The 13,835-nt window shown below is 48.9% G+C and overlaps 1 protein-coding gene across 5 annotated transcripts in view; it reads left to right on the top strand.

Moving 5' to 3' along the window:
* ncor2 (nuclear receptor corepressor 2) overlaps nucleotides 1-13,835 on the top strand; it is a 98,770-nt gene that overhangs the window by 21,744 nt on the left and 63,191 nt on the right. For all 5 annotated transcript variants that reach the window (XM_075468456.1, XM_075468454.1, XM_075468457.1 and 2 more), the window contains exon 4: nucleotides 12,224-12,401. In XM_075468456.1, the coding sequence (XP_075324571.1) occupies nucleotides 12,224-12,401 (178 nt within the window). The remainder of the gene's footprint in view (nucleotides 1-12,223; nucleotides 12,402-13,835) is intronic.

Raw genomic sequence — 13,835 nt, 5'->3', positions numbered from 1 at the left:
TGCTTTTCTTCTATCAGTTTGTGAACAAGGCTGGTCTCCTTCAACCACTGTGTCTGCACTGAAGGCAAGCAACATTTGCTGCAATTATGGGTCAGACAACCACAGCAGTTTAATCGCTACCGTGCTTCTCGTTTCATTCTAATCTTTGCTTAAGGCAATATCTCAGTCACTCTGCCTCTTCCCATCTTTCTGAGAAACCACTGAACAGAAGTTCTTTTGTTGCTGGAAGAAAGAGTGCAAACAAGTCTGGTGCAAGAACTAAAAAACAAGTTTATACAGTAACTGAGATTATTCAGATTGCTTATCTGTGAAACTGGTACAAAATTAGTAGGAAAATCTGTTTTTAAAAAAAATCAGATTTAATTTATCCCAGTATCCAGGATTTATGTTCATACTGGGATAAAGTTTGTACACATTGCTGTCTCCTGGGGTCCGTTTCACGTAGCAGGTTCAACCAACTCTGAGTCTAATCCTGATCTCTGAGTTGATCTACTCTGAGATAGAAAACTCTGAGTTTTCGGTTCCAGAAACGCTGATTTGAGTGAGGTTAATCAACTCTGAGTAAGTTCACCTTGAGTTCTATTTCATCCTTACTGACCGCCAGAGGCGGTGCTTTCAAGCACTGGATGATACATCTTGCGCATGCGCAGGTCGAGTGTTTATACCAACAACGTCACTCGTGACCCCCTGCTGACCCCGGAGAGCCTATATACTTCCGGCAATATCAGCAGGTCAGTCCTTTTTCATCTTCTCGCTGCGCAAGGTAAGTTACTGCGTCTGCATATGAGACGAATTCTAAAACCAATTTCTACTTCATCGTTCGCTGCTGGTGGTCTCGCGACGTCCCGTCGAGGCTGCGAGCTGCTCGCCCTTCAGAGACCGCAACGAACTGCCGAGAGGTATGTAACCTTTTTTCTTTCCCTCGGCTGATGAAGTTTACTCCCAGCTGTTACAAGCGCCGGTCTAGGTAGCGTGCTCGCTCCTTCTCCCGGTGCTGTGCGCTGCACGTGAGTAACAGTCTGTTTATAGTTGCATTGTCGGTGAAGGCTACATTGCTAGCCCTCTCCTGGCATCTGTAACCTGCCTATGTTAAGCGGCCAACTCGGTTGTGCCGGTTCTTTGATTTTGTTGCTGCTATTGTTCTGCCCCTCTCCTGGTGTAAGGCGGCGTTTGCGCCCCCCGCTCCCAGCACAGGTGGCCTATAGTGGTTGTCGGTGAAGGCTCCGTCTGCGGCTTCCCCTCCCAGCATCCATCTATAGCTAAAACAGAACTCGCACTAGTCCCTCTCCTGGTGTATGGCGGCGTTTGCGCCCCCCGCTCCCAGCACAGGTGGCCTATAGTGGTTGTCAGTGAAGGCACCGTGTGCGGCTCCCGCTCCCGGCATCCGACTATAGACAGTGTATAATTACAGCAATAGCCCCTCTCCTGGTGCACGGCGGCGTGTGCGCCCCCCGCTCCCAGAACAGGCGGCCTATAGTTGATTGTTGGCGAAGGCACCGTTTACGGCTCCCTCTCCCAGCATTCATCTATGAGTACAGGATTTTCTTTTGTATGAAAATCTATAAGTAAAGAATTTTCTTTGAAAAAAAAAAAAATCATAACTTGCCCCCCTCCACGGGGCCTATAGTTGTTTGTTGGCGAAGGCACCGTTTACGGCTCCCTCTCCCAGCATTCATCTATTAGTAAAGGATTTTCTTTTGTATGAAAATCTATAAGTAAAGAATTTTCTTTTTTAAAAAAAAACCAAAAAAAAACCTTCATTTGCCCGTCTCCAAGGGGCCTATAGTTGTTTGTTGGCGAAGGCACCGTTTTTCGGCTCCCTCTCCCAGCATTCATCTATAACTAAGAAGACGACATATATGAATAAGAATTCATAAATACGTACTATCGTCAAATACACTGTGTGTGTGTGTGTGTGTGTGTGTGTATATATATGTATGTATGTATATATATATATATATAAAAAAAAAAATGAGAGAGCTAGAGGTGGTCCCGACATGGATCACAACCACTCCTGCTCGGCCTGTATGGCTCCTCTACAGCTTGAGGATGGCCATGATCTGTGTCCTTCGTGCCTCGGACATCTGAGGCAGGGTCTCTCAGACGAGTCCTGCATGAATTGTGGCATTTTGCCTCATGCTGTCAGGGCTGCAAGGCTGGCCGAGGTAGAGCGCCTGTTGGGCCCTCCCTTGTCTCCTCAGTTGACCCCTGACCAGCGGCTGGCCCCGTCTCGGTCTAGCCGACCACGGCGTCGGCCTGCTGAGACTGCAGGCCCCACCTCCGGGAAGAGGGCCAAGGGGTCCGGGCTTGCTTCTAGAGTGGATCAGCTGGCAGCGGAGCTTGACAGCATGAAGTTCCTCCTCCTGGCTCTCCAGCCTGGGACTGGAGCAACCCAGCCAGGTGCCCTTGTTCCTCCAGCGGCCTCCTTCGGGCCGGAGGAGGATGCGTTTTCCATAGCAGCTTCGGCTACTATGTTTCAGGACTACGCTTCGGACGTGCTCCTGGGAGACGAAGCCTCCCGTCCTTCTGCAGCGGGCTCCCTTTCTTCAGCCCGTGGCTCTGCGGGTGGTAGTGAGGACGGCTCTGTGGGAGCCGCCATCCGTATGGCTCTAGCCAGGCTACAGCTGGACGTGCCGCAGGCTCAGCCAGCTTCGGCCAGTGCCTTTTTCAGGCGCTCCTCAACCCCCGCTGAACTAACTGTACCTCCATCGGAAGAGTATCTGAGGGAATTACAGAAGTTCTGGAGGGACCCTAGGGCCCCTGCCCGTCCGACAGCTGATGCTCGGACCCTGGCAGCCATGCAGGACGCCTCCAAGTTCGGCCTGGACCGCATGCCAGCGGTTGAGCCCACTATAGCCGCCCTGATCGTCTCACCCAATGAGGCTCTGAGACAGGAGGCGAGGTGTCCTCGCCCCCAGTGCCGGGTTACGGATGAATTGCTGTCGAAGGCCTATGAGGCGGCAGCACGTATGGCTTGCATGGGTAATTCCATGTCCCACCTGCTGCTCGCCCTGTCGTCATCCCTGCAGGAGACTGAGCTGGACACTTTTGTCCACGGTATTACTGACGCCTCTCTACAGGCCTTTGCACTGATGTCCAGGGAGTTGGGACGAGTAATGGCTACTCTTGTACAGGCTCGCCGCCAGGTTTGGTTGACGCAGTCCCCTCTCTCGGAGGCCTGCAGGAGAACCCTCCGCAGTGTTCCGGTGGAACCGGGGGAGCTGTTTGGTTCCGTGGCTCTGGAAGCCCTCGAACGCACGGTCCAAGCTGGGAAGACCCGACAGCAGCTGTCTGAGCTTCACAGAAGCGCGCCGCCGCCTGGCAACCCTAGGGGTCGTCCGGCTGCCCCGCAGCGCGGCACCCACTCACGGGCCAGGGGCCTCCTTCGGCCCCAGTACTCACGCCCACAGCCTGCTCAGCGGCAGGCGCAGCCCTTTCGGGCACCTGAGCGACTGCCACCTGGGCGACCTCAGGTCTCACGTACCGACCGTCGTGCCCCCGGAGCCTCTAGAGGTCGGGGGGCCCGACGCTGAGGCCACGGGGCCGACCGTCGGCGTTTTTTCCCAGCAGCAGCTCAGCTACTGGGCTGCTTCCACCAGGGACCCGTGGGTTCTTTCCACCTTGACCCACGGGTACGAACTTCAGTTCTGACGTCGGCCCCCGATCCATGGCCGAGTCAGGATGACTGTCATCCGCGACCCGGCGAAAGCCCGAGCCCTCGCCCAGGGGCTGTACGTCCTCCTGGGCAAGGGTGCTATCGAACCGGTAGACCCCCAGGTGCACCCCGGGGGGTTCTACTCGACTTACTTTCTGGTAGCAAAGAAAGATGGCGGATTCCGACCTATCCTCGACCTCAGGAACCTCAACAGGTTCCTGAGGGTCTTGAGATTCCATATGTTGACCACTGCAGAGGTTCTGCGCACGGTCTCCAGAGGGGAGTGGTTTACCTCCATAGACCTGGAGGATGCCTACTTTCACGTTCCTGTGGCGCCACACCATCGGCAGTTTCTGCGATTCGCCTTTCAGGGGCGTCATTTCCAGTTCAGGGTGCTCCCGTTTGGTCTCTCCCTCTCCCCACGGGTGTTCACCAGGTGTGTGTCGGCAGCCCTCTCGCGCCTACAGTCGCGGGGCATGAAGATCTTGCCGTATCTGGACGACTGGCTCGTCTGTGTGCGCCGTCCCAGTCTCAGGCGGCCCTCGACACGACGTGTCTTCTTTCCCATGTGGCCCGTTTGGGCCTCAGGGTGAATTTTACAAAGAGTGGCCTTGTCCCATCACAGAGCACAGTTTTTCTTGGGGTGACCCTCGATGCGGTCACCATGATGGCCTGCCCGTCGCCGCGGCGGGTGGACGACATCCTCCGCCACCTCCTCCCGTTTCAGGAAGGCAGGCGGTTCCACTACGTGGAGTTCCTACGTGTCCTGGGGAAACTGACAGCTGCGGCTGCTGTGGTCTTAGGATTGCTGTCGCTGCGTCCCCTCCAGAGGTGGTTGCACAGCTTTCACCTGGACGCCAAGAGACACCGGCACAGGAGGCTCGCGGTGTCCCACCGTTGCCTTCTTGCCCTGGCCCCGTGGAAGAAGCGCTCGTTTCTCCTCCAGGGCATGCCCATGGGCTCCATTGCATCCCGTCGCGAGGCAGTCACGACGGACGCCTCCCTCTCGGGGTGGGGCGCCGTGTGGCAGAACCGGACAGCTCAGGGGCTGTGGCCGGCGCGGGACCGCTCGCAGCACATCAACGCGCTAGAGCTGCGGGCTGTACACAGAGCGTTGCAGGCTTTCCTCCCTTTCTTGAGGGGCCGACATGTACTAGTGCGGTCGGACAATGTTTCGGCCGTCTCCCACGTAAACCACCAAGGTGGCACCAGGTCTGCACTGCTACTGCAGGCATCCCGGGACCTCCTGCCGTGGGCAGCACCACGCTTAGCCAGCCTAAGGGCAATGTATTTGACCGGGGAACGCAACCAGACGGCGGACTTGCTCTCCCGTGGCAAGCCTCCGCCGGGGGATTGGCAGCTCCATCCGGAGGTGGTGCTCAATATCTGGGCCACCTTCGGCAGAGCAAACGTGGACCTCTTTGCCTCAGAAGAGTCGACCCATTGACCCCTCTGGTTCTCCCTGACAGAGGAGAGCAGTCCCCTGGGACAGGATGCTCTGGCCCACGACTGGCCAGAGGTTCTCCTCTATGCTTTCCCGCCGATCCCTCTGATAGTCCCTACGCTACAGAGGGTCCTCCAGCAGGGCCACAGGCTGCTGTTGGTAGCCCCCTTTTGGCCAGGGAGGACGTGGTTTCCACTGCTGCACAGGCTCTGCAGCGGTTCCCCGTGGCGCCTCCCCGACAGGAGGGATCTCCTGTCTCAGTGGCAGGGTCGGATCTGGCATCCCGTCCCGCCTGCAGCTGTGGGTCTGGCCACTGCAGGGCCCGACCCGATGCTGACTGAGTGCTCTGGCGAGGTCTGCCATACCATCCTAAACGCGAGGGCGCCTTCTACCCGGGCGCTTTATGAACAGAGGTGGCGGCTGTTCACTACATGGTGCTTGGACAGGGGTGAGGACCCTGTGCACTGTCCTGTCCCTAGGATTCTGGAGTTCCTCCAGTCACTCCTGGATGACGGCCGGTCCCCCGCTACCCTGAGGGTGTATGTGGCGGCCATTTCCTCTCGGCATGCTCGAGTGGATGACGGCACGGTGGGAAGCCACAGGTTGGTGTCCCTTTTCCTGAAAGGTGCGCGGCGGCTGCGCCCCCCCACGAGTGCGGCGCACCCCGCCATGGGATCTGCACCTGGTGCTCGGCGCCCTGTGCGCGCCTCCCTTTGAACCCCTTGCTCAGGCAGGGCTGAGGTGGGTCTCCGCTAAGACCGCCTTTCTACTCGCTATCGCGTCAGCGAAGCGCGTTGGGGAGCTGCATGCTCTGTCGGTGAGCGACTCCTGCATGAGGTGGAACTCGGATGGCTCAGGGGTTTCCCTATGGCCGAACCCTGCTTTTCTCCCGAAGGTGCTGTCTTCATCTAACCTCAACAGACCTATCCACCTGGCACAGCTTGTTCCCCCGGAGGGGGAGGACAGGTTACGCCTACTGTGCCCTGTGCAGGCTCTGAGAGCCTACGTGGCCGCGACTGCCGGTATCAGGCAGTCGGACCAGCTCTTCCTCTGCTACGGTGGCCCTCGGAGAGGCTGTGCGCTCTCTAAACAGCGACTGTCTCACTGGGTGGTGGACGCCATCACCCAGGCATATGAGGGAAGTGGGCGCCCCCAGCCAGCTGGGGTGAGCTGCCACTCCACCAGAGCTGTCTCGACCTCATGGGCAGCCCTAAGGGGCGTTCCCCTGGAAGACATCTGTGAGGCAGCGTCATGGGCGTCACCGAGTACCTTCTCCAGGTTCTATCGGGTGAATGTTGCCACTCCCAACCCGTTGGCTGTGGTCCTGCTGCCCGACTCTGCTGCTTCCTCTCAATAAAGTGAGTAGGTGCTGGATTCCTCGTGACTTTTCTGGTATTAGTCATCCAGTGCTTGAAAGCACCGCCTCTGGCGGTCAGTAAGGATGAAATAGAACGAAAGTTACGTGTGTAACTACGGTTCTATGAATCCTGGATGACCGCCAGAGCGTTCTGTCACTCAGAATCCTCGTATACTCGCGAGAAGATTCTGTAAGGACTGACCTGCTGATATTGCCGGAAGTATATAGGCTCTCCGGGGTCAGCAGGGGGTCACGAGTGACGTTGTTGGTATAAACACTCGACCTGCGCATGCGCAAGATGTATCATCCAGTGCTTGAAAGCACCGCCTCTGGCGGTCATCCAGGATTCATAGAACCGTAGTTACATACGTAACTTTCGTTTTGCGTGTGCACCACAACTTTAAAAAGACAGCATCAATGGAGCCCTGATTCGACGAGTCACCATGGCAACGGGGAAGAGGAGGGGCTACGTTTTTCACCAACCTCGAATTGGAAATCTTAATGCGCTCATACGGCGAGTTTCAATACGTCTTTATAAATAAGTGCAACACCGTTGCAGCAGCAAAAGTGTAAGTTTAAATGTAGTCCTTTGCAATCACAATAATATTACAGGGAAACTGCTTGAATGGTAGCCCATTCATTTATTTCATTTAGGTGCAATCTCGCGGGGGAGAAGCGCGCTTGGCACCAGTTTAAGATGAAATATAAAAACATTGTTCAAACAAGTGAGACCTCGTCATGGAGGTACCTCATTTTCATCATGTTTTACACTGTAAAATAAATATTAAGTGGCTATTTGACTGTGCAGTTATTTTATTCCCAACATAATGCTGTTTTCACACATATAAACTATGTCTTCTCATCTATACCATCCATCCATCCATTATCTATACAGACAGAAAGAAACTCGAGGTTTCTTGAATAAAACCTGGTCCCGACCAGGTTAGGTTCAGAGAGTCTGTTACTACGGTAACTGACCGTGAGGTGAAGTTACCTCTCTTTGTGAAACAGGCTAGAGTTACCCCTCTTTCTCGGGGTTGAGTTACCTCCCTTTGTGAAACGGAAAACTCAGGGTTTCCCTCATTTCAGGGTTAACCTACTCAGAGTTTTCACTAAACCTGCTACGTGAAACGGACCTCTGGTGTTAAGGCCACTTGATGATATTGCTTTTATTCAGCAACATAAAGATGAAGATGAGGGCTTATGTACACTCTTCATTAGGTTTTTTTTCGAGCAGGCTGTCCCTTCTTTTCTGGGCACTTTCTTGTTTTCATTCATCCCAGCTGTGGTGAACTATGCAGAGCTGCATAACTGCTCCTCAGGGGAGCTAGAAGAGATTGGCACCCGCACAAACGCTGTGGTGCTTTCACAATAACTGGCTGCTATCGGCACACATGATCTCTGTTCTTGTCATAATGGGGCCCAGGCCGGTAGGAAAGTAATGGAGCTGTTGAGGGAAGTTGTGATGAGTTGCCCCCTTTGCTCTCCCTTCACACATAAGACTCCAGACTCTCCCAACTCAGAAAGAGCCATTAACATGTGGGTTAATAACATTTACTAGATTTATTAAATATTACAAAGCTGTCGCTTGACAGTCCACACCTAGAACCCCTATTTTTACTGCTTGCAGTAGCTCGTTTTTTTTTTTTTTTTTTTTTCACCGTCACGGCATTAAGTTTAATGAATGTAAAAAGCGCGATTTCCAAACTAGTGCCCTACACACAGAAGACTATGTCGAGAGAATGGAGAATCCAACCTCCACTCGTTGACGAAACAACCCAAAGGGAATAACCAGCGGCGATGAAAGGCCCCCCCCTGCTGCATGCTCTCATGATGTGTCAGCTGTCACCTCATTTTGAATGTGAAAAGACAACAGGGATAACTTTGGATTTCAGGGGGGTATTCCTAGAAGCTGGCTTAGCGGAAAGCCTGGCTTATTTCGCTACTTCTGGCTAAATTTAGCGAGAGTTCCGTTCCATAAACGTGGCTTATTTGAACTCCCGCTGAGTAACCATGGTAATTTGTGCTGCTGAACTATCCTGCTCCCGGGCAGGCTAAAGTTGAAGCTTAGCTTAGCTGCAACTCAAAAAAAAAAGACCTCTGTCCTTTCAGGCTGCTGCTCCACATTTACAGTAGCCGATAATGTAAAACAACCTACTGAATTAAGTATTTGCATTAAGTTCATCATCTCCCTCAGGCTTCCCTAATGTTATCGGTGCACTACACTGTGCCCATGTACGCATCCAAGGCAATTTGTAGAGCACAATTCGTATACAAGGCAATTCAAAGTGCTTTACAGCTACATAAAATCACAAGAAGGCAATAAAATCATTCCAAAAAACAAAAAAATCATTAATTAATTAATTTAAAAGTGAAGAGTGCAGATAAAATACTTTCAGGTGTCATATAAATAGAACTGTTTTCAGTCTGGATTTAAACATTGTCACATTGTCCAGGCCCCTGCTGGACCCGTGGAGGCTGACTATGTAAACCGAACATTTTTCCATATCCTAAATGTACAGGTACACTTGGGGATAATTGTCCATTGACTCTGAACTGGATTTCTCATTTTGAAAAATACCACATCAACCCCCTTTGAGTAATGCTGAGCAATGTTACATTTATGCCCTGTGAAACCTCATCATTGACTCCTATCCTCCGACCATACAGATGATCTGTGATGGAGGTCATTTCATTTCCAACATTGAGGCTAAATGGCCGGGATCAGTTCATGATTCTAGGATCTTCCGAGCATCCTCACTGGCATAGAGGTTTGCACAAGGCGCAAGAATTTTACTTACCCGAAGGAGTGTACTTTTGAAGTAAGGTGTAGCATAGGCAGAATTTTAGTAATGTAATGAGAGGTCAGGTGTAGAGGTCATCTTAAGGAATTGAAAGTGCTCGTCATACTTTATTATAGATAGCCATATAAGGTACATATTGCATCAAATTGCCAAGTCTTGACACATGTATATCCATCCAACATTTCTCTTATTCTGCAGGAGAGTTCAATGGTGTCCTGCTTGGGGACAGAGGCTATGCATGTTGGCCGTACCTCCTCACGCCATATCCTGATCCAGGAACAAGGGCATGCACATGCACATGCTAAAACAAGGGCACGGATAGAAATGACCTTTGGCCAAATTAAATACAGGTTCATTGCTTAAACTTCTCAGGCACCATGGCTGACTTCTGACAGAGCCATCTTAAATTAATAGTATACTTCATATTTTATACATTTTGTCTTGTGGACAACTTTTCAGGCTCAAGTCTTTTCTTCGTTGAGTTCCAGTGCCTGAAAGGACTCAGTTTCTCCTGACACAGTGAGGGATCTATACAGGGACACATATTTCCTTTGATCCTTATTGTTGTGACCTTTGAGTTAGAACTTCTTTTCATAATTTAGCATTGACACAGTAGCAGTTTAAGTCAGAGCAAGTGTAAGAAGGCTAAATGGACAGAGATGATTTATAACTTTCCACACGTTTAGGTCATGGCACCCCACTGTGAATATAAATGTAAAAAACACATTTCTAACACTTTGCATGAACGGTACAATAATGACAAGTTTGAGTTCAAGTTGTGTTGAATTGTTTAATTATTATTACATGTTTCTCAAGCTGTGGAGAGAAGACAGAATTAAATACAGTTCACAACACGAAATTCTCCTTTATCTGAATTTATACTAACATCCATCTCCAGTTTCATAATCTCTAGCTTCATCTTTTTTATTTTCTTGTATCTAGTTTGGTGCTCTATTTATTGGACAAACACATTTCTCAAAGGCTACTTACCACTCTGAAATATTTTCCTGTACTTTACCTTCACCTGCTGACAGGTACGCTTTTAGCTGTTAAGATTGATCCTGTTGAGATGTAACAGTGAAAAAATAATATCTGGGTCACACACACGGGATAATATAGTCACAAAGTATGATGATGCGTGTCGATTATTGGGTTATTAATAAAGTGAGCAGGGCCAGTATATTTGTGCTGTACATCACATACAGAGACAATTCAGCATGCTTTATGTAAACAAATTATAACACAAAGAGGAGAGCATAAATACATGAGGAGAGTAAAATGAATGTCAATGGTATGAAACTTTCAGAACTTACGCATTTAGTCTGTCTGCAGTTGTTTGCCATGACGTTTCTTCGCTTTATTGATCACAGCTGTATTACCATTTCTGGTGATGACACTTTTAAAATCCTCATACAGCTCCATCAGCATTATTTGTTCAGCTGCCGAAAAGATAACAGCTCTTGTCTCGCTCTCATTTTCACACAGATCTCCGTTTTTCCACCATCCACTCGTCAGGGCTTTTTACGTTCCTCGTGCACTCGCACTAAGCTAGGCTATGTAAGCCTCGCTTGGATTAGCCTCACCGAGATGCAGCTAAAATGTCTTCGAGGAACGACTTGAGGCTTAAATGGGAGATGGCGCTAGTTCAAGCGACGCTTTCCGGCTATAGCCTGGCTTTCTTTAGCTACTTTCTAGGAATACCCCCCAGGAAAGGTAGGAATAAGCCTGATCATCCTGAAAGAATAAGTGGGGGGGTTTGGGACGTGGGACAACAGATCCCTGTGTGTTTTTTCTCCTGGACAACAGACTGACCTGAAAATGAAACACAGGGTGTCTGCACGAAGGAACAGAGCTGACTTTAACGTTTGTAGTAAGATGCAGTGTTTCCCGCAGCGCATTATAATTAAGGCGGCCGCCTTAGCAAACTCGCACTGCCGCCTTGCCAATGTTCCCAAAAAAAAAAAAAAAAAATTTTTTTTTTTTTTTAAACCGAAGTAATAATGCTTTGCCAGGCTCAGACATTAAAAGACAGCATTGATAACATTGAATTGCGACACCTACTGGTTGTTAATGTAAATAGTTAATAATGTAAATAAAAAAGTGTTACAGTTCTTAAACAGCTTCTTTATTGCTCTAACAGCCCCCCTCCCATTCCAAGTACACCCCCCCCCCACGACACCCGACGGAACGCTATCCGCGCAAAACCCCTGGTCCCGGCCGACGACTCACCACCTTGACTAAGCAATTTCCTGCGGGAAACACTGAGATGCATATCTAAGATGCATAAGCCTGTGGTGGAGAGCATGGTTTCATTTGCAGCCTGCTGATGGGTCAGCAGCCTCAGAGCCAGTGGCTCAAAGAAAGTGAGGAAACTAAAGAAAGCTGACTCTGTACTGGGCCAACTTGGAGGAATTTGTGGATCCTGTAAGTTTCAAGTTGGAGTCACTGTCAGTTGGCACACACCCCTACCGGCTGTCAGCATCCGACCAGTCTTATTTAGTCTTTTCTGGTCGTAGCAGTGTGGTCCTTGCCAAGTCATTCAGATCTTTTTATTTTTATTTTTTCCACATCAAACAAGCTGACTACGAGAAATGTCTGTTCAGTATATATCCTGGGCTTTGCCATATGCCATTGTAGCGACCTAATCAATGTTGGCTCCTTCAGTATGTGTATTTCTGCTGACTTTAATACGTTAACACACCAGACCTGATATTGAGCCCACTAATACTGCCACGTTTTGCTTTGTTAGTATTTCTGTTCAAATACAGCTCAGGGTATGGTGCATTTCATTAGCAGATTTCAGATAGCCAGCATATAACGAGGAAAATGCAGCACTTTCATTCACTGTTAATCAGAAACTGTAACCATCAATTTGTAAGAAAGTGCTCTCTTTTAATGCTACATCTTAAGTTTTTCAGTAGATTTCTTTACTTTGTCTACAACTGTATGTCTTTCCTTTTCAGAGGACAAGAGCAGCACATCCGCTTTGAGCACATCTACCTACCAGAGCCCTCTGGCCAGTCAGATGTGGACTATGCAGAGATCAAACGCCCTCGTTTAGACCTGGGCCCAGAGTCTCTGGTGAGGGCCTCATCCCACCGGCAGTCACTGTCTCTGGGAGGAGCTGAGGATATGACAAAGGTCAGTCGTCTCTATAAAGTGCCTTACATCATATCTGTAGTTATTTATTTATTTTTTTACAGTTTGCCAAGTGTTACTGTACAATGATTGCCAACCTAACAGATAAAGTCATCACTGAGCTTTCCTGCCAGTCAAATAGCAAAGCAAAAGTAGTGTACAATACAAAATATAAACAGGGGATCCTGGGACATTTTATTCCCCTGAAATGTATTGCATTAATTTCTACAAGATTTTTATTATTTGGTTTTTCCTTCGAGTCTAAGACACCCAAAGGATGTTATTAGACACAGCAGAGCAAGAGCTTCTTCAATGAAGCTAAGCTGAGTCTCTGTGAGCAGCAGTGGGAAGACTAAAGGAGTTGTGAAACCACAATTAATAAATAATAGAGCTGACCTAGATTTCAAAAGACTGAGGGTGAAACTGTGAACTGCACATCAAAAGGACTTGCTTGAAGTGCCGAGCTTCTGATTGGGTGGCGTTTTTGACATTGGAGTTGCTCATACTGCCAGGGGAGGCAGACGGCCAAAGAATGATAAATAATAGATACACTAATAACAGAGGGTGCAGAGATGGGAAGAAAGGAAAAAAGAAAAATGAACCTATCTGGGAAGATATTCAGGAATGTCAGTGCTTCCCCTGAAAGCAGCAGGAGCTGCAGACCCATTACATAAGTGAAGTCCCATGCAATCACTCGGTGGAACAAGAACACTGTATGATGGTGGGATAGCAACTGAAAATGAGGCAAAGGGCAGGTGGAGAGGGGCAAAGATGAGTGGGAAAAGGGAAATGGAGAACTTGGAGACCAAGGACTGACAGGAAAATGTGGAGTAAGTCAGTAGTATCTGACAAAGCTAATGCTTGTGTTTTGGCTCATTTGGATGGGGTAACAGACTGTCCAAAGAGTTGATTTGTTTTTGTTTTTTTATTTCATGCCATTTGATTTATTTATTTATTTTTTCTGGAAAAGTTGGGTGGCAAATTGGAAATGGATACATTTCAAGTTTAGGTGAATAATTCTGTTTAAACTATGTGAAACAAAAGTTTCAAACCGACATAAATAAAAGATAAAATCATCATTAAATTTTGACTCAAGTTTTATTATTTTTGATCAAATCTTTAAACTCTAATGTAAAGTTTGATCTTGTAATAACATTGAACTCGCACTTTAACTTTTAAATGGCTGAAAGGTTAAAGTATTTACTCCACTGTGCTGTGATTTGTTACCACTATCTCCTCCAATTCAAAGAATCTCTGCTGAGTCATAGCGAATTGGTTAACTAACTTAACTGGTTAGCAGTCGGTAACTGGGTTTCCATTGCTGTTTTTCAACATCTCAATGGAAATGGAAGAAAACCTGGAAACTACCATTATTTACTGAAGACATTTGATGCGCTTCGCTTGAAATCGTTTTTGCTTGGTTCAGAGAACTTGGGG

Source organism: Odontesthes bonariensis, chromosome 6, assembly GCF_027942865.1.
Source record: "Odontesthes bonariensis isolate fOdoBon6 chromosome 6, fOdoBon6.hap1, whole genome shotgun sequence".
Taxonomy (NCBI): Eukaryota; Metazoa; Chordata; class Actinopteri; order Atheriniformes; family Atherinopsidae; genus Odontesthes; species Odontesthes bonariensis.
Note: the sequence above shows the minus strand (reverse complement) of the source record. Positions and strands in the feature narration are given on the sequence as shown.